At 53.0% G+C, this 20,943-nt stretch overlaps 1 protein-coding gene across 3 annotated transcripts; it reads left to right on the forward strand.

Moving 5' to 3' along the window:
- The first annotated feature begins 1,024 nt into the window (after nt 1-1,024).
- On the forward strand, nt 1,025-20,407 carry LOC144489305 (relaxin-3 receptor 1-like). 3 transcript variants are annotated; one of them, XM_078207182.1, is made up of 3 exons: nt 1,025-1,079; nt 16,830-17,138; nt 18,981-20,407. In XM_078207182.1, the coding sequence occupies exon 3, from the start codon at nt 19,000-19,002 to the stop codon at nt 20,173-20,175; it is 1,176 nt and encodes a 391-aa protein (XP_078063308.1). In that variant the 5' UTR covers nt 1,025-1,079; nt 16,830-17,138; nt 18,981-18,999; the 3' UTR covers nt 20,176-20,407. The 3 variants fall into 3 exon arrangements, with proteins under 3 accessions (XP_078063308.1, XP_078063310.1, XP_078063309.1); XM_078207184.1 differs by lacking the exon at nt 1,025-1,079 and adding an exon at nt 2,531-2,595; XM_078207183.1 differs by lacking the exon at nt 1,025-1,079 and adding an exon at nt 15,957-16,130.
- The last annotated feature ends 536 nt before the right edge of the window (nt 20,408-20,943 follow it).

Genomic DNA, 20,943 nt, shown 5'->3' on the forward strand with positions numbered 1-20,943 from the left:
CAGCGCACAAGAAACAATACTTTTCACTGTACATCAATACATGGGCAGCACGGTAGCACAGTGGTTAGCACTGCTGTCTCACAGCTCCAGGGACCTGGGTTTGATTCCCGGCTTGGGTCACTGTCTGTGTGGAGTTTGCACGTTCTCCCCGTGTCTGCGTGGGTTTCCTCCGGGTGCTCCAGTTTCTTCCCACAGTCTGAAAGCCGTGCAGGTCAGGTGGATTGGCCATGCTAAATTGCCCCTTAGAGTCCAAAGATGTGTAGGTTAGGTGGATTGGCCACGTTAAATTGCCCCTTAGTGTCCAAAGATGTGCAGGTTAGGTGGATTGGCCCTGCTAAATTGCCTCTTAGTATCCAAAGATGTGCGGGTTAGGTGGATTGGCCATGCTAAATTTCCCCTTAGTGTCCAAAGATGTGCAGGTTAGGTGGATTGGCCGTGCTAAATTGCCCCTTAGTGTCCAAAGACGTGCAGGTTAGGTGGATTGGCCATGCTAAATTGCCCCTTAGTGTCCAAAGATGTGCAGGTTAGGTGGATTGGCCATGCTAAATTGCCCCTTAGTGTCCAAAGATGTGTAGGTTAGGTGGATTGGCCATGCCAAATTGCCCCTTAGTGTCCAAAGACGTGCGGGTTAGGTGGATTGGCCATGCTAAATTGCCCCTTAGTGTCCAAAGATGTGTAGGTTAGGTGGATTGGCCATGCTAAATTGCCCCTTGGTGTCCAAAGATGTGTAGGTTTGAGGTAAATATGTGGGGCTACGGGCTTGGGTGGGATTGTGGTCGGTGCAGACTCGATGGGCCGAATGGCCTCCTTCTGCACTGTAGGGATTCTATGTGACACTGACAAATCGAATCAAGTTTAGCAGAATTCGATGGCACATAATTTCTAATCTGACTTCAGAATCCTTCTCTTGCCCTGCATGGAAAAATACAGGTGGACTATGATCACCCAAGTACTATTGACTAAACCCTGTGTAATGAGCATATGACATGATATATTGACACTGCAATTAATTTGATTGTTTTCCAAGGAGGGTGCAGATTAAGTTAAAGAGGACACGGAAGAACGGAAGGGCTGCACAGGTAAAGGAGACCGGTTGCCGCTGGCCTGAGATTCTGAAGACCTATCCAATGTTTGACCACTGTGCGGTCAGCTGGCCGCAGCTCCGGAGGACATGGTGTCCACTGGGGCCCCATCGTCGCTGGCAGGGAAGTAACATCTCAGACCCTTGGCGCCCAGAGACTCGAGAGAGTTCGCAGAGGCCGTAAGGCCATAAGTTATAGGAGCAGAATTAGGCCATTCAGCCCATCGCGTGGTTAGCACTGCTGCCTCACAGCACCAGGGACCCAGGTTCGATTCCCGGCTCGGGTCACTGTCTGTGTGGAGTCTGCACGTTCTCCCCGTGTCTGCGTGGGTTTCCTCCGGGTGCTCCGGTTTCCTCCCACAGTCCAAAGATGTGCGAGTTGGGTGGATTGGCCATGCTAAATTAACCCTTAGTGTCCAAAGATGAGCAGGTTAGGTGGATTGGCCGTGCTAAATTGCCCCTTAGTGTCCAAAGATATGCAGGATAGGTGGATTGGCCATGCTAAATTGCCCCTTAGTGTCCAAAGATATGCAGGATAGGTGGATTGGCCGTGCTAAATTGCCCCTTAGTGTCCAAAGATATGCAGGATAGGTGGATTGGCCGTGCTAAATTGCCCCTTAGTGTCCAAAGATATGTGGGTTCAGTGGATTGGCCAAGCTAAATTGCCCCTTAGTGTCCAAAGATATGTGGGTTCAGTGGATTGGCCATGCTAAATTTCCCCTTAGTGCCCAAAGATGTGCAGGTTAGGGGGATTGGCCATGCTAAATTGCCCCTTAGTGTCCAAAGATGTGTAGGTCAGGTGGATTGGCCATGCCAAATTGCCCCTTAGTGTCCAAAGATATGTGGGTTCGGTGGATTGGCCAAGCTAAATTGCCCCTTAGTGTCCAAAGATGTGTAGGTTAGGGGGATTGGCCATGCTAAATTGCCCCTTAGTGCCCAAAGATGTGCAGGTTAGGGGGATTGGCCATGCTAAATTGCCCCTTAGTGTCCAAAAATGTGTAGGTTAGGGGGATTGGCCATGCTAAATTGCCCCTTAGTGTCCAAAAATGTGTAGGTTAGGGGGATTGGCTATGCTAAATTGCCCCTTAGTCTCAGGGGGATTAGTGGGGTAAATATGTGGGGTTACGGGGATAGGGCCTGGGTGGGCTGAATGGCCTCCTGCTGCACTGTAGGGATTCTATGAGTCTATGAGTCTATGAGTCTGCTCCCCCATTCAATCATGGCTGATAAGTTTCTCAATCCCATTCTCCTGCCTTTTCCCCATAACCCCTGATCCCCTTATTAATCAAGAACCTATCTATCTCTGTCTTAAAGACACTCAATGACCTGGCCTCCACAGCCTTCTGTGGCAAAGAGTTACCCAGATTCACCACTCTCTGGCTGAAGAAATTCCTCCTCATCTCTGTTTTAAAGGATCACCCCTTTCCTCTGAGGCTGTGCCCCTTGGTCCAAGTCTCTCTGACTAATGGAAACATCCTCTCCACGTCCACTCTATCCAGGCCTCTCAGTATTCTGTAAGTTTCAATAAGATCCCCTCCTCATCCTTCGAAACTCCAACCAGTACAGACCCAGAGTCCTCAACCGTTCCACATACGACAAGCTCTTCATTCCAGGGATCATTCTTGTGAACCTCCTCTGGACCCTTTCCAAGGCCGGCACATCCTTCCTTAGATACGGGGCCCAAAACTGGTGAGGACGTCTGCTGCAAAAGCAAACAGGATGGCAAAGGAGCTTGGAAATACTGGCTACCTGTTGCGACCAGCTGGATATTTGATTTGATTTATTATTGTCACATAGAGTCATAGAGGTTTACACCATGGAAACAGGCCCTTTGGCCCAACTTGTCCATGCTGCCCCTTTTTTTAAAGCCCTAAGCAAATCCCAATTGCCCGCGTTTGGCCCCTATCCCTCTATACCCATCGTACCCATGTAACTGTCTAAATGCTTTTTAAAATTGTACCCGCCTCTACTACTACCTCTGGCAGCTCGTTCCAGACACTCACCACCCTCTGAGTGAAAGAATTGCCCCTCTGGACCATTTTGTATCTCTCCCCTCTCACCTTAAACCTATGCCCTCTAGTTTTAGACTCCCCTACCTTTGGGAAATGATATTGACTATCCAGCTGATCTGTGCCCCTCATTATTTTATAGACCTCTATAACGTCACCCCTCAGCCTCCTATGCTCCAGAGAAAAAAGTCCCAGTCTATCCAGCCTCTCCTTATAACTCAAACCATCAAGTCCCGGTAGCATCCTAGTAAATCTGTTCTGCACTCTTTCTAGTTTGATAATATCCTTTCTATAATAGGGTGACCAGAACTGTACACAGTATTCCAAGTGTGGCCTTACCAATGTCTTGTACAACTTCAATAAGACATTCCAACTCCTGTATTCAATGTTCTGACCGATGAAACCAAGCATGCCGATTGCCTTCTTCACCACTCTGTCCACCTGTGACTCCACTTTCAAGGAACTATGAACCTGTACCCCTAGATCTCTTTGTTCTGTAACTCTCCCCAATGCCCTACCATTAACTGAGTAAGTCCAGCCCTGGTTCAATCTACCAAAATGCATCACCTCGCATTTGTCTAAATTAAACTCCATCTGCCATTCGTCAGCCCACTGGCCCAATTGATCAAGATCCCGTTGCAATCCGAGATTAACTTTCTTCACTGTCCACTACGCCACCAATCTTGGTGTATTAGCATACAGCGAAAAGTATTGTTTCTTGCGCGCTATACAGACAAAGCATACTGTTCATAGAGAAGGAAAGGAGAGAGTGCAGAATGTAGTGTTACAGTCATAGCTAGGGTGTAGAGAAAGATCAACTTAATGCGAGGTAGGTCCATTCAAAAGTCTGACGGCAGCAGGGAAGAAGCTGTTCTTGAGTCGGTCGGTACGTGACCTCAGACTTTTGTATCTTTTTCCCGACGGAAGAAGGTGGAAGAGAGAATGTCCGGGGTGCGTGGGGTCCTTAATTATGCTGGCTGCTTTTCCCGAGGCAGCGGGAAGTGTAGACAGAGTCAATGGATGGGAGGCTGGTTTGCGCGATGGATTGGGCTACATTCACGACCCTTTGTGATTAACCATAGTGACCGGAGGACAATCTCTTTGAAAAATACACTTATTTCATCAAATTGGTAAATTACATTGCAAAGTGTTTCGAATTTGGGGTTATGCAAATGTAAACACAGTTCGATTTCTATTCATTGAGTACACGTGGCGTTCATTCAATGAGTGTGGGAAGTCGCTGGCCATGTCCAGAATTTATTACCCCATCTCTAATTGCCCCTTGAGAAGAGGGTGGATGGGCCGCCATCTTGAGCCCGCCTCAGTTTCGTGCTTTGTAGGTACACCCACAGCGCTGTTAGGGAGGGAGTTCCGGGATTGTTATTGGGCATCAGTCAGTCCCCGTGTGTGGGGTAGGTACACCCACAGCGCTGTTAGGGAGGGAGTTCCAGGATTGTTATTGGACATCAGTCAGTCCCCGTGTGTGGGGTAGGTACACCCACAGTGCTGTTAGGGAGGGAGTTCCAGGATTGTTATTGGACATCAGTCAGTCCCCGTGTGTGGGGTAGGTACACCCACAGTGCTGTTAGGGAGGGAGCTCCAGGATTGTTATTGGACATCAGTCAGTCCCCGTGTGTGGTGTAGGTACACCCACAGTGCTGTTAGGGAGGGAGTTCCAGGATTGTTTTTGGACATCAGTCAGTCCCCGTGTGTGGTGTAGGTACACCCACAGCGCTGTTAGGGAGGGAGTTCCAGGATTGTTATTGGACATCAGTCAGTCCCTGTGTGTGGGGTAGGTACACCCACAGTGCTGTTAGGGAGGGAGTTCCGGGATTGTTATTGGACATCAGTCAGTCCCCGTGTGGGGTAGGTACACCCACAGTGCTGTTAGGGAGGGAGTTCCAGGATTGTTATTGGACATCAGTCAGTACCCGTTTGTGGGGTAGGTACACCCACAGTGCTGTTAGGTAGGGAGTTCCAGGATTGGTATTGGACATCAGTCAGTCCCCGTGTGTGGGGTAGGTACACCCACAGTGCTGTTAGGGAGGGAGTTCCGGGATTGTTATTGGACATCAGTCAGTCCCCGTGTGTGAGGTAGGTACACCCACAGTGCTGTTAGGGAGGGAGTTCCAGGATTGTTATTGGACATCAGTCAGTCCCTGTGTGTGGGGTAGGTACACCCACAGTGCTGTTAGGGAGGGAGTTCCGGGATTGTTATTGGACATCAGTCAGTCCCCGTGTGTGGGGTAGGTACACCCACAGTGCTGTTAGGGAGGGAGTTCCAGGATTGTTATTGGACATCAGTCAGTCCCCGTGTGTGGGGTAGGTACACCCCCAGCGCTGTTAGGGAGGGAGTTCCGGGATTTTGACCCCAGCCACAGTGAAGGAACGGCCGATATATTTCCCAGTCGGGATGGTGAGTGGCTCGGAGGGGGGGACTTGCAGGCGGTGGGTGGTCCCCATGTGTCTGCTGCCCCTCCCCCTTGTCCGAAGAATGGTAAGCACTGCTGCCTCACAGCGCCAGGGACCCGGGTTCGATTCCCGGCTCGGGTCACTGTCTGTGTGGAGTCTGCACGTTCTCCCCGTGTCTGCGTGGGTTTCCTCCGGGTGCTCCGGTTTCCTCCCACACTCCAAAGATGTGTAGGTTAGGTGGATTGGCCGTGCTAAATTGCCCCTTAGTGTCCAAAGATGTGTAGATTCGGTGGATTTTCATTGCAATGTTGATGTAAGCCTACTTGCAACACTAATTAGTAAACTTCGAAACTTAAAATTCTCCCTCAGTGTTACCCGAACAGGCGGCGAAAGGTGGCGACTAGGGGGATTTTCGCAGTAACTTCGTTGCGGTGTCAATGTAACCCTTACTTGTGACACTTATACATCGGTAAACAAAACTGGCTGACGCTCAGAACTAGACTACCAGCCACCCACCCGACAGACGCACCCCTGCTGCAGAAGTCCCCCCAACTTCCCCCCACCCCCCCACCTCCACCCCTGCACCACCCCCCCCACCTCCACCCAAGCACCACCCCCCCACCTCCACCCAAGCACCACCCCCCCACCTCCACCCCAGCATGTCCGTTCCACAGTTCCCCGAGTGTTGACGCAAACCGCAATAAATGATCCTTACAGTCTGCCAGTCTCCGGCAAGGCAAGGGGGGGGGGGGGGAACGAGAGGGGAGAAGTATGTTTTGCAGTTGCTCTAATCCCAGAACAAACTCAGCAGTGGGCTGCAAATATTGACTCTCTGTTCAAACCCTCCTCAGTATCGGCCTGGACAATTTCGACAATATTTTCAATAAGAACACGGACTCCAAAGTCAATATTAATTTCCCCCGGTGCCATCTGTGTGTGCCTCACTGTCCCAGCTGCGTAACAAGGAAGGAACTGTATTTTATAACCACTCCAAGATTTGCTAAATTGCCCACCAGTCACAGAGTCATAGAGGTTTACAGCATGGAAATAGGCCCTTCGGCCCAACTTGTCCATGCCGCCCCTTTTTTTTAAACACCAAAGCTAATCCTAATTGCCCGCGTTTGCCCTCTATACCCATCTTACCCATGTAACTGTCTAAACGCTTTTTAAAAGACAAAATTGTACCCGCCTCTAACACTGCCTCTGGCAGCTTGTTCCAATGAAGTGCTTTCCCATGTGTGGTTATCATCATTCGGATTATTTAATTTGGGCGGCACAGTGGTTAGAACCGCTGCCTCTCAGCGCCAGGGAGCCTCCCACAGTGCGGCGCTCCCTCAGCACCGATCCTCCCACAGAGCGGCGCTCCCTCAGCACTGACCCTCCCACGGTGCGGCGCTCCCTCAGCACTGACCCGCCCACAGTGCGGCTCTCCCTCAGCACTGACCCTCCCACAGTGCGGCACTCCCTCAGCACCGACCCTCCCACAGTGCGGCGCTCCCTCAGCACTGACCCTCCCACAGTGCGGCGCTCCCTCAGCACTGACCCTCCCACAGTGCGGCGCTCCCTCAGCACCGACCCTCCCACAGTGCGGCGCTCCCTCAGCACTGACCCTCCCACAGTGCGGCGCTCCCTCAGCACTGACCCTCCCGAGGGAGCAGCGCTCCCTCAGCACCGACCCTCCCACAGTGCGGCGCTCCCTCAGCACTGACCCTCCGACAGAGGGGCGCTCCCTCAGCACTGACTCTCCCACAGTGTGGTCCTCCCTCAGGACTGACCCTCCTACAATGCGGCGCTCCCTCAGCACTGACCCTCCCACAGTGCGGCGCTCCCTCAGCACTGACCCTCCCACAGTGCGCCGCTCCCTCAGCACTGACTCTCCCACAGTGTGGTGCTCCCTCAGCACTGACCCTCCCACAGTGCGCCGCTCCCTCAGCACCGACCCTCCCACAGTGCGGCGCTCCCTCAGCACTGACCCTCCCACAGTGCGCCGCTCCCTCAGCACTGACCCTCCCACAGTGTGGTGCTCCCTCAGCACTGACCCTCCCACAGTGCGCCGCTCCCTCAGCACCGACCCTCCCACAGTGCGGCGCTCCCTCAGCACTGACCCTCCCACAGTGCGGCGCTCCCTCAGCACCAACCCTCCCACAGTGCGCCGCTCCCTCAGCACTGACCCACAGTGCGCCGCTCCCTCAGCACTGACCCTCCCACAGTGTGGCGCTCCCTCAGCACTGACCCTCCCACAGTGCGGCACGCCCTCAGCACCGACCCTCCCACCATGCGGCGTTCCCTCAGCACTGACCCTCCCACAGTGCGGCGCTCCCTCAGCACTGACCCTCCCACAGTGCGGCGCTCCCTCAGCACTGACCCTCCCACAGTGCGGCGCTCCATCAGCACTGACCCACAGTGTGGCGCTCCCTCAGCACTGACCCTCCCACAGTGCGGCGCTCCCTCAGCACTGACCCTCCCACAGTGCGGCGCTCCCTCAGCACCGACCCTCCCACAGTGCGGCGCTCCCTCAGCACTGACCCTCCCACAGTGCGGCGCTCCCTCAGCACTGACTCTCCCACAGTGTGGTGCTCCCTCAGGACTGACCCTCCCACAATGCGGCACTCCCTCAGCACCAACCCTCCCACAGTGCGCCGCTCCCTCAGCACTGACCCACAGTGCGGCGCTCCCTCAGCACTGACCCTCCCACAGTGCGGCGCTCCCTCAGCACTGACCCACAGTGCGGCGCACCCTCAGCACTGACCCTCCCACAGTGCGGCGTTCCCTCAGCACTGACCCTCCCACAGTGCGGCGCTCCCTCAGCACTGACCCTCCCACAGTGCGCCGCTCCCTCAGCACTGAGTCTCCCACAGTGTGGTGCTCCCTCAGGACTGACCCTCCCACAATGCGGCACTCCCACAGCACCAACCCTCCCACAGTGCGCCGCTCCCTCAGCACTGACCCACAGTGCGGCGCTCCCTCAGCACTGACCCTCCCACAGTGTGGCGCTCCATCAGCACTGACCCTCCCACAGTGCGGCGCGCCCTCAGGACTGACCCTCCCACAGTGCGGCGCTCCCTCAGCACTGACCCTCCCACAGTGCGGCGCTCCCTCAGCACTGACCCTCCCACAGTGCGGTGCTCCCTCAGCACTGACCCTCCCACAGTGAGGCGTTCCCTCAGCACTGGCCCTCCCACAGTGCGGCGCTCCCTCAGCACCGACCCTCCCACAGTGCGGCGCTCCCTCAGCACTGACCCTCCCACAGTGCGGCGCTCCCTCAGCACTGATCCACCCACAGTGCGCGCTCCCTCAGCACTGACCCTCCCACAGTGCGGCGCTCCCTCAGCACTGACCCTCCCACAGTGCGACGCTCCCTCAGCACTGACCCTCCCACAGTGCGGCGCTCCCTCAGCACCGACCCTCCCACAGTGCGGCGCTCCCTCAGCACTGATCCACCCACTATGCGGCGCTCCCTCAGCACTGACCCTCCCACGGTGCGGCGCTCCCTCAGCACTGACCCGCCCACAGTGCGGCTCTCCCTCAGCACTGACCCTCCCACAGTGCGGCACTCCCTCAGCACTGACCCACCCACAGTGCGGCGCTCCCTCAGCACCGACCCTCCCACAGTGCGGCGCTCCCTCAGCACTGACCCTCCCACAGTGCGACGCTCCCTCAGCACTGACCCTCCCACAGTGCGGCGCTCCCTCAGCACTGACCCTCCCATAGTGCGGCGCTCCCTCAGCACCGACCCTCCCACAGTGCGGCGCTCCCTCAGCACTGACCCTCCCACAGTGCGACGCTCCCTCAGCACTGACCCTCCCACAGTGCGGCGCTCCCTCAGCACTGACCCTCCCACAGTGCGGCGCTCCCTCAGCACTGACCCTCCCACAGTGCGGCACTCCCTCAGCACTGACCCTCCCACAGTGCGCCGCTCCCTCAGCACCGACCCTCCCACAGTGCGGCACTCCCTCAGCACTGACCCTCCCACAGTGCGCCGCTCCCTCAGCACCGACCCTCCCACAGTGCGGCACTCCCTCAGCACTGACTCTCCCACAGTGTGGTGCTCCCTCAGGACTGACCCTCCCACAATGCGGCGCTCCCTCAGCACTGACCTTCCCACAGTGCGGTGCTCCCTCAGCACTGTCCCGCTGACAGCCTGGGTCACTGTCAGTGCGGAGTCTGCACGTTCTCCCCGTGTCTGTGTGGGTTTCCTCCGGGTGCTCCGGTTTCCTCCCACAGTCCGAAAGATGTGCGGGTTCGGTTATTTAATGTAAAGAGTCCACCCTGGACAACATGTCGAGATAACAATCCCACACAGAGACCCTGACAGGGACATTTTGCAGATATTTGCATAATTATCGCAACTAACTGGCTAAAAAACATTCTCTCCAAGACATTATTTCTTCTTGGAGGTCGCAGACCATCTATTTACTTATTCTGTCATCATCACCACATTGCATTTCAGAGTCAACACATATCCGAAATCTTAAAATGGATATATCAGAGTGTTACACTGAGGGGTGTGGGGTATATCAGAGTGTGACAGTGAGGGGTGTGGGGTATTTCAGAGTGTTACAGTGAGGGGTGTGGGGTATATCAGAGTGTTACAGTGAGGGGTGTGGGGTATATCAGAGTGCTACAGTGAGGGGTGTGCGGTATATCAGAGTGTTACAGTGAGGGGTGTGGGGTATATCAGAGTGTTACAGTGAGGGGAGTGGGGTATATCAGAGTGTTACGGTGAGGGGTGTATGGTATATCAGAGTGTTACAGTGAGGGGTATGGGGTATATCAGAGTGTTACGGTGAGGGGTGTGTGGTATATCAGAGTGTTACAGTGAGGGGTGTGTGGTATATCAGAGTGTTACAGTGAGGGGTGTGGGGTATGTCAGAGTGTTACAGTGAGGGGTGTGGGTTATATCAGAGTGTTACAGTGAGGTGTGTGGGGTATATCAGAGTGTTACGGTGAGGGGTGTGTGGTATATCAGAGTGTTACAGTGAGGGGTGTGTGGTATATCAGAGTGTTACAGTGAGGGGTGTGGGGTATGTCAGAGTGTTACAGTGAGGGGTGTGGGTTATATCAGAGTGTTACAGTGAGGTGTGTGGGGTATATCAGAGTGTTACAGTGAGGGGTGTGGGATATATCAGAATGTTACAGTGAGGGGTGTGGGGTATATCAGAGTGTTACAGTGAGGGGTGTGGGGTATATCAGAGTGTTACAGTGAGGGGTGTGGGATATATCAGAGTGTTACAGTGAGGGATGTGGGGTATATCAGAGTGTTCCAGTGAGGGGTGTGGGGTATATCAGTGTGTTATTGTGAGGTGTGTGGGGTATATCAGTGTTACAGTGAGGGGTGTGGGGTATATCAGAGTGTTACAGTGAGGGGTATGGGGTATATCAGAGTGTTACAGTGAGAGGTGTGGGGTATATCAGAGTGTTACAGTGAGGTGTGTGGGGTATATCAGAGTGTTACAGTGAGGGGTGTGGGGTATATCAGAGTGTTACAGTGAGGGGTGTGGGGTATATCAGAGTGTTACAGTGAGGTGTGTGGGGTATATCAGAGTGTGACAGTGAGGGGCGTGTGGTATATCAGAGTGTTACAGTGAGGGGTGTGGGGTATATCAGAGTGTTACAGTGAGGGGTGTGGGATATATCAGAGTGTTACAGTGAGGGGTGTGGGGTATATCAGAGTGTTACAGTGAGGTGTGTGGGGTATATCAGAGTGTGACAGTGAGGGGCGTGTGGTATATCAGTGTGTTACAGTGAGGGGTGTGGGATATATCAGAGTGTTACAGTGAGGGGTGTGGGATATTTCAGAGTGCTACAGTGAGGGGTGTGGGGTATATCAGTGTTACAGTGAGGGGTGTGGGATATATCAGAGTGTTACAGTGAGGGGTGTTGGGTATATCAGAGTGTTACAGTGAGGGGAGTGGGGTATATCAGAGTGTTACAGTGAGGGGTGTGTGGTATATCAGAGTGTTACAGTGAGGGGTGTGGGGTATGTCAGAGTGTTACAGTGAGGGGTGTGGGTTATATCAGAGTGTTACAGTGAGGTGTGTGGGGTATATCAGAGTGTTACAGTGAGGGGTGTGGGATATATCAGAATGTTACAGTGAGGGGTGTGGGGTATATCAGAGTGTTACAGTGAGGGGTGTGGGGTATATCAGAGTGTTACAGTGAGGGGTGTGGGATATATCAGAGTGTTACAGTGAGGGATGTGGGGTATATCAGAGTGTTCCAGTGAGGGGTGTGGGGTATATCAGTGTGTTATTGTGAGGTGTGTGGGGTATATCAGTGTTACAGTGAGGGGTGTGGGGTATATCAGAGTGTTACAGTGAGGGGTATGGGGTATATCAGAGTGTTACAGTGAGAGGTGTGGGGTATATCAGAGTGTTACAGTGAGGTGTGTGGGGTATATCAGAGTGTTACAGTGAGGGGTGTGGGGTATATCAGAGTGTTACAGTGAGGGTTGTGGGGTATATCAGAGTGTTACAGTGAGGTGTGTGGGGTATATCAGAGTGTGACAGTGAGGGGCGTGTGGTATATCAGAGTGTTACAGTGAGGGGTGTGGGATATATCAGAGTGTTACAGTGAGGGGTGTGGGGTATATCAGAGTGTTCCAGTGAGGGGTGTGGGGTATATCAGTGTGTTATTGTGAGGTTTGTGGGGTATATCAGAGTGTTACAGTGAGGGGAGTGGGGTATATCAGAGTGTTACCGTGAGGGGTATGGGGTATATCAGAGTGTTACAGTGAGAGGTGTGGGGTATATCAGAGTGTTACAGTGAGGTGTGTGGGGTATATCAGAGTGTTACAGTGAGGTGTGTGGGGTATATCAGAGTGTGACAGTGAGGGGCGTGTGGTATATCAGAGTGTTACAGTGAGGGGTGTGGGATATATCAGAGTGTTACAGTGAGGGGTGTGGGATATTTCAGAGTGCTACAGTGAGGGGTGTGGGGTATATCAGTGTTACAGTGAGGGGTGTGGGATATATCAGAGTGTTACAGTGAGGGGTGTGGGGTATATCAGAGTGTTACAGTGAGGGGAGTGGGGTATATCAGAGTGTTACAGTGAGGGGTGTGGGATATATTAGTGTGTTACAGTGAGGGGCGTGGGGTAGATCAGAATGTTACCATGAGGGGTGTCTGGTATATCAGAGTGTTAGAGAGAGGCGTGTGGGGTATATCAGTGTGTTACAGTGAGGGGTGTGGGATATATCAGAGTGTTACAGTGAGTGGTGTGGTATATATCAGAGTGTTACAGTGAGGGGTGTGGGGTATATCAGAGTGTTACAGTGAGGCGGTGTGGGGTATATCAGTGTTACAGCGAGGGGTTTGGAGTATATCAGAGTGTTACAGTGAGGGGTGTGGTATATATCAGAGTGTTACAGTGAGGGGTGTGGGATATATCAGAGTGTTACAGTGAGGAGTGTGGGATATATCAGAGTGTTACAGTGAGGGGTGCGGGGTATATCAGTGTTTCAGTGAGGGGTGTGGGGTATATCAGAGTGTTACAGTGAGGGGGTGTGGGATATATCAGAGTGTTACAGTGAGAGGTGTGGGGTATATCAGAGTGTTACAGTGAGGGGTGTGGTATATATCAGAGTGTTACAGTGAGGGGTGTGGGATATATCAGAGTGTTACAGTGAGGGGTGTGGGGTATATCAGCGTGTTGCAGTGAGGGGGTGTGGAATATATCAGAGTGTTACAGTGAGGGGTGTGGGGTATATGAATGTTACAGTGAGGGGCGTGGTACATATCAAAATGTTACAGTGAGGGGTGTGGGATATATCAGTGTTACAGTGAGTGGTACGGATATATCACAGTGTTACAGTGAGGGGTGTGGGATATATCAGAGTGTTACAGTGAGGGGTGTGGGGTATATCAGAGTGTTACAGTGAGGGGTGTGGGGTATATCAGAGTGTTACAGTGAGGGGTGTGTGGTATATCAGAGTGTTACAGTGAGGGGTGTGGGGTATATCAGAGTGTTACAGTGAGTGGTGTGTGGTATATCAGAGTGTTACAGTGAGGGGTGTGGGGTATATCAGAGTGTTACCGTGAGAGGTGTGGGGTATATCAGAGTGTTACAGTGAGGGGTGTGGGGTACATCAGAGTGTTACCGTGAGAGGTGTGGGTTATATCTGGGTATTTCATTGAGGGCTGTGGGGTTTATCAGAGTGTTACAGTGAGGGGTGTGGGATATATCAGAGTGTTACATTGAGGGGTGTGGGGTATATCAGAGTGTTACAGTGAGGGGTGTGGGGCATATCAGTGTTACAGTGAAGGGTGTGGAGTATATCAGAGTGTTACAGTGAGGGGTGTGGGATATATCAGAGTGTTACAGTGAGGGGTGTGGGGTATATCAGTGTTACAGTGATGGGTGTGGGGTATATCAGTGTTACAGTGAGGGGTGTGGGATATATCAGAGTGTTACAGTGAGGGGTGTGGGGTATATCAGAGTGTTACAGTGAGGGGTGTGGGGTATATCAGAGTGTTACAGTGAGGGGTGTGGGGTATATCAGAGTGTTACAGTGAGGGGTGTGTGGTATATCAGAGTGTTACAGTGAGGGGTGTGGGGTATATCAGAGTGTTACAGTGAGGGGTGTGTGGTATATCAGAGTGTTACAGTGAGGGGTGTGGGGTATATCAGAGTGTTACCGTGAGAGGTGTGGGGTATATCAGAGTGTTACAGTGAGGGGTGTGGGGTATATCAGAGTGTTACCGTGAGAGGTGTGGGTTATATCTGGGTATTTCATTGAGGGCTGTGGGGTTTATCAGAGTGTTACAGTGAGGGGTGTGGGATATATCAGAGTGTTACATTGAGGGGTGTGGGGTATATCAGAGTGTTACAGTGAGGGGTGTGGGGCATATCAGTGTTACAGTGAGGGGTGTGGAGTATATCAGAGTGTTACAGTGAGGGGTGTGGGATATATCAGAGTGTTACAGTGAGGGGTGTGGGGTATATCAGTGTTACAGTGATGGGTGTGGGGTATATCAGTGTTACAGTGAGGGGTGTGGGATATATCAGAGTGTTACAGTGAGGGGTGTGGGGTATATCAGAGTGTTACAGTGAGGGGTGTGGGGTATATCAGAGTGTTACAGAGAGGGGTGTGGGGTATATCAGAGTGTTACAGTGAGGGGTGTGTGGTATATCAGAGTGTTACAGTGAGGGGTGTGGGGTATATCAGAGTGTTACAGTGAGGGGTGTGTGGTATATCAGAGTGTTACAGTGAGGGGTGTGGGGTATATCAGAGTGTTACCGTGAGAGGTGTGGGGTATATCAGAGTGTTACAGTGAGGGGTGTGGGGTATATCAGAGTGTTACCGTGAGAGGTGTGGGTTATATCTGGGTATTTCATTGAGGGCTGTGGGGTTTATCAGAGTGTTACAGTGAGGGGTGTGGGATATATCAGAGTGTTACATTGAGGGGTGTGGGGTATATCAGAGTGTTACAGTGAGGGGTGTGGGGCATATCAGTGTTACAGTGAGGGGTGTGGAGTATATCAGAGTGTTACAGTGAGGGGTGTGGGATATATCAGAGTGTTACAGTGAGGGGTGTGGGGTATATCAGTGTTACAGTGATGGGTGTGGGGTATATCAGTGTTACAGTGAGGGGTGTGGGATATATCAGAGTGTTACAGTGAGGGGTGTGGGGTATATCAGAGTGTTACAGTGAGGGGTGTGGGGCATATCAGTGTTACAGTGAGGGGTGTGGAGTATATCAGAGTGTTACAGTGAGGGGTGTGTGGTATATCAGAGTGTTACAGTGAGGGGTGTGGGATATATCAGTGTGTTACAGTGAGGGGTGTGTGGTATGTCAGAGTGTTACAGTGAGGGGTGTGGGGTATATCAGAGTGTTACAGTGAGGGGTGTGGAGTATATCAAAGTGTTACAGTGAGGGGTGTGTGGTATATCAGAGTGTTACAGTGAGGGGTGTGCGATATATCAGAGTGTTACAGTGAGGGATGTGGGGTATATCAGCGTGTTACAGTGAGGGGTGTGGAGTATATCAAAGTGTTACAGTGAGGGGTGTGTGGTATATCAGAGTGTTACAGTGAGGGGTGTGCGATATATCAGAGTGTTACAGTGAGGGATGTGGGGTATATCAGCGTTGTAGTGAGGGCATGGGCGGTTTGTTTCAATGAGGCTTGTAAATCAAGCAGAAATTGATATAACGTTTACACAATAGCTAATTAGGATTCAACCTCATCAGCTGAATTCATGAGTTAGTTTGTGTTAATGACCAGGCGTTGCTCTGTATCGGAAAAAGCTGTTTGGTTTATTCAGCCCTGGGAGTGTCGATGGCTCTTCCAAGCTGATCCCCTCTGTTTTCCTTCTCTCTCACTCACCCAGGCTTGGGAACCGCGGTAGGCTTGCTCTGGAGTTGTCCCATGCCCCCCACTCAACGGAGAAGTAAGCGGTGACCCAGTCAACTTCAGTTTTTGATCGGTGCCACTGGACAGAGAGCTCTCCACCCACCCAAGTGCAGCAACACCCGAGACAGCAGAGAGAAGTGGATATCCCAGTACCGTGGACCACCCCCCACCATCCCGTGGAGTGAGGGGGGTGGATGAACAACTGGAGGGTGTTCTTGAGCAGCTGAACGGACCTGGGTGGTGACAGTGCCTTGGGCAACAGTCAGGGTGCTAGGTACGCAACGGTAGGGGATTTGTGTACCCTGAATCCTGTTTTGGGGCAGGTCCTTGGATAGCCTCCTGTTGCGGGGTGGGGGTGGGGTACAAGGCGAGATGCGAAAGAGGGCTTGAGTATCCTTCAAACCCTGTGGGGCCAGCGAAAGGAAGGTGGAATTCCTTTAACCCCCGTGTCCTTTTCAGCACCTTGGACAGCGACCTGGGGGTAAACCAAAGCAATGGTCTATCTTTAATCTTGTGTCCTTTTCAGCACCTTGGACAGTCACCTGGGAGCCAGGAACACCTTGGACCCCGTGTCCTTTTCAGCACCTTGGACAGTTACCGTGGAGAGCGCCCTGTGGAGGGCTGGGTGAGGTTCTGAAGGGGGGCTTGAATAGCCCGGGTTCTGTGCCCTTTTACAGCACCCTGGACAGCAGCTAAACAACCTTCTGAATCAGTGATTGGACAGAGGTACAGGAGAGGGTCGAGGACACACTCTACATCCCCCATCTCCCACCTCCCCCACCTCTCTTCTATTCTGAACATCCCTCGAAAGGATAACCCAAGCTCCAGCTTTTGAAGTAGATTCTTCACGTACGAGGCACCAGTTCTCCACCCTAGAATTCACCAGTATTTGGATAAAGGATTTGCACAGTGCGCGCTTGAGAGAGAGAGAGAGAAGGAGATTCTGCTGGCCACTTTCTTGCTCGTTTTTCAGATGCCTTTACCAGCAAGTCCGGACCTTCAGACTCCGCGAAAATGAAGCAAAGATGAACACGGGGCGCCGCGCTCTGAGAAAGGCCACGCAGGAGGCATTCTGGGGATCTCAATCGATCGAGGAATTAAGCGACAAAGGTTTGGTCTTGCGTAACTTCGATCGCAGAGCCAGGAGGAAGCGAACAGGGACTTGTGCAGTGCCTCTGTGAATCTCGGAAGAATTTCTCAGCCCCTGAAGAGCCCGTTCGCTGTAAGGACGTGACTGCAGTGGCTCAAGTTGGCACAGCAAGATCCCACAGGCAACGGCAAGGTAAAGGGCGGTCCAAACTGTGTTTTTGCTTTTGATTAGATTTGATCTGATTTGTTATTGTCACATATATTAGTATACAGTGAAAAGTATTGTTTCTTGCGCGCTATACAGATAAAACACACCGTTCACAGAGAAGGAAAGGGGAGAGTGCAGAATGTAGTGTTACAGTCATAGCTAGGGTGTAGAGAAAGATCAACTTAATGCGAGGTCGGTCCATTCAAAAGTCTGACAGCAGCAGGGAAGAAGCTGTTCTTGAGTCGGTTGGTCCGTGACCTCAGACTTTTGTATCTTCTTCCTGAAGGAAGAAGGTGGAAGAGAGAATGTCCAGGGTGCGTGGGGTCCTTAATTATGCTACCTGTTTTGCCGAGGCAGCGGGAAGTGTAGACAGAGTCATAGAGACATAGAGTCTGGCAGCTTGTTCCAGACACTCACCACCCTCTGTGTGAAAGAATTGCCCCTCTAGACCCTTTTGTATCTCTCACCTTAAACCTATATCCTCTAGTTTTAGACTCCCCTACCTTTGGGAAAAGATATTGACTATCTAGCTGATCTATGCCCCTCATTATTTTATAGACCTCTATAAGATCACCCCTCAGCCTCCTGCGCTCCAGAGAAAAAAGTCCCAGTCTATCCAGCCTCTCCTTATAACTCAAACCATCAAGTCCCGGTATCATCTTAGTAAATCTCTTCTGCACTCTTTCTAGTTTAATAATATCCTTTCTATAATAGGGTGACCAGAACTGTACACAGTATTCCAAGTGTGGCCTTACCAATGTCTTGTACAACTTCAACAAGACGTCCCAACTCTTGTATTCAATATTCTGACCGATGAAACCAAGCATGCCGAATGCCTTCATAGAACTCATAGAAATCATAGAAATCATAGAAACCCTACAGTGCAGAAAGAGGCCATTTGGCCCATCGAGTCTGCACCGACCACAATCCCACCCAGGCCCTACCCTCTTATCCCTACATATTTACCCGCTAATCCCTCTAACTTGCACATCTCAGGACACTAAGGTGCAATTTTAGCATGGCCAATCAACCTAACCCGCACATCTTTGGACTGTGGGAGGAAACCAGAGCACCCGGAGGAAACCCACGCAGACACGAGGAGAATGTGCAAACTCCACACAGACAGTGACCCAAGCCGGGAATCGAACCCGGGTCCCTGGAGCTGTGAAGCAGCAGTGCTAACCCACTGTGCTACCGTGCCTTCTTCACCACTCTGTCCACCTGTGACTCCACTTTCAAAGAGCTATGAACCTGTACCCCTCGATCTCTGTGTTCTGTAACTCTCCCCCAATGCCCTACCATTAACTGAGTAAGTCCTACCCTGGTTCGATCGACCAAAATGCATCACCTCGCATTGATCTAAATTAAACTCCATCTGCCATTCGTCAGCCCACTGGCCCAATTGAACAAGATAATTGATCAAGAATCAATGGATGGGAGGCTGGATTGCCTGATGGGACTGGGCTACATTCACGACCTTTTGTAGTTCCTTGCGGTCTTGGGCAGAGCAGGAGCCCCACACCAAGCTGTGATACAACCAGAAAGAATGCTTTCTATGGTGCATCTGTAAAAGTTGGTGAGAGTCGTAGCTGACATGCCAAATTTCCTTAGTCTCCTGAGAAAGTAGAGGCGTTGGTGGGGCTTTAGTGATGTGGGATAAATATTAGTTGCCACCGGTCCTCTCACCCCTCCCCAACTTCGCCCTCCTTTGGTATGGTTATCTGTGAGATATCCACCTCGGAGAATGGTCTAAGTTGAATGTAATAGAGACTTTGATATCGGTGGCTATTGCAATGATAACCTGTGATTAATTGCTCTTAACCCAAGGTTGCTTTCGCTTGGCGCAATGATGAGTGACTGGGATCTTGACCACGGTGTAAATGACAGCTACTGGGAGGTGAACGGCACGTTGTCCCTGGAGCCGGACAGCTTTGGCGATTTGGGAGACGTCTACGTGGCGTTGCGAGTCACCATCGTGTTGATGTACTGCGCCGTGTGCGGCGTGGGCCTCTTGGGGAACGCCCTGGTCCTGTACCTCAACCGGGGCATCCGGGGGCCCAACGGCTCCACCGTCGACGTCTTCGTCGCCAACCTGGCCCTCACCGACCTCCAGTTCGTGCTGGCGCTGCCCTTCTGGGCGGCTGAGGTGGCTCTCGACCATGCCTGGCCCTTCGGCGACGCAGCCTGCAAGTTGGTCCTCTTTGCCACCGTGCTGAACGCCTACGCCAGCGTTTTCTTCCTCACCGCCATGAGCGTCAGCCGCTACCGGGCGGTGGTCCAAGCCCTCGGGCCGGGCAGGGCTCCCTTCGGAGCCTGCGGGGCGAAATGGGCCAGCCTTGCCATCTGGCTGGTGGCCATCGCTGCCAGCTTGGCCCCGGCCATCTACTCCAAGACGGTCGCCATACACAACAAAGAGTTCTGCATCCAGAAATTCCCGGAGGGACAATACCTCTTGGCCCTCCAACACATACAGAAGATCGCGTTGTCATTCATTATTCCCTTGGTGCTCATCTCCATGTCTTACCTGTTGCTAATAAACTTCCTCCGGCGCCACACAATAAGTGGCGGCAGTCGGAAAAGACAGTCCAAAGTCAACAGGTCCGTCCTAATCTTGATTCTTTCCTTCTTCCTCTGTTGGCTCCCGAACCATGTCATAACCTGCTGGGGAGTGTTGGTGAAACTGGAACTGATCAGTTGGAATAGGGTGTATTACATCAGCCAATCCTACGTCCACCCTCTCACCATCTGCCTGGCACATGCCAACAGTTGCCTGAACCCCGTCATCTACTGCCTCATGAGAAGGGAATTCCGGGAATCACTGAAGACCCTCTACTGGCGGATCTCGATGGGCTACACCTGGGTGGGCCTCACCAACAGCCGACGGCGTGGCGGGGGGCGACGGGAGGGCAGCTCAGTGGCCGTGGCGTTGCGCCGGATGGAGCGGCAGCCGGACTCCGACTGCCCGGACAGAAGGGGCATCACGATGCCCGCCACCACCTCCAGTCTCCTACAGGCGCATTGAACAACGCGGGCACCCCACCAGACCAGAGGATGCCCAGTGTGCGTGTGGCACCTGTCGCTCAGTTAGACAGAATCTACAACCCAGGAACAGGCCATTCAGCCCCTCTGCTTCCGTGCTGGGGTTTCTGCCCCACACAAATCTCCACCCAACCCGCCCCTCCCCCCCCTCTTCATCTCAGTCCCATCACCTTATCCGCCCATTCCTTTCCCCCGCATCATGTGTTCATCCAGCTTCCTCCCACTTCAATGTATCTCTACTATCCACCTCCCCCACTCTCCCCGTGTGGAAGCGAGTCCCACATTCTCCCCCACTCCCCCCGTGGGAGCGAGTCCCACATTCTCCCCCACTCCCCCCGTGGGAGCGAGTCCCACATTCTCCCCCACTCCCCCCGTGGGAGCGAGTCTCACATTCTCCCCCACTCCCCCCGTGGGAGCGAGTCCCACATTCTCCCCCACTCCCCCCGTGGGAGCGAGTCCCACATTCTCCCCCACTCCCCCCGTGGGAGCGAGTCCCACATTCACCCCCACTCCCCCCGTGGGAGCGAGTCCCACATTCAGCCCCACTCCCCCCGTGGGAGTGAGTCCCATATTCTCCTCCACTCCCCCGTGTGGGAGCTTGTCCCACATTCTCCCCCACACCCCCGTGGGAGCGAGTCCCACATTCCCTCCCATTCCCCTGTGTGGGAGCAAGTCCCACATTCTCCCCCACTCCCCCCGTGGGAGCAAGGCCCACATTCTCCCCCCACTCCCCCCGTGGGAGCAAGGCCCA

Source organism: Mustelus asterias, unplaced genomic scaffold, assembly GCF_964213995.1.
Source record: "Mustelus asterias unplaced genomic scaffold, sMusAst1.hap1.1 HAP1_SCAFFOLD_2110, whole genome shotgun sequence".
Classification (NCBI taxonomy): Eukaryota; Metazoa; Chordata; class Chondrichthyes; order Carcharhiniformes; family Triakidae; genus Mustelus; species Mustelus asterias.

What these genes read in the sequence shown, in the direction of transcription:
- LOC144489305 (XM_078207182.1), top strand. Translation starts at nt 19,000, where the DNA reads ATGATGAGTGACTGGGATCTTGACCACGGTGTAAATGACAGCTACTGG.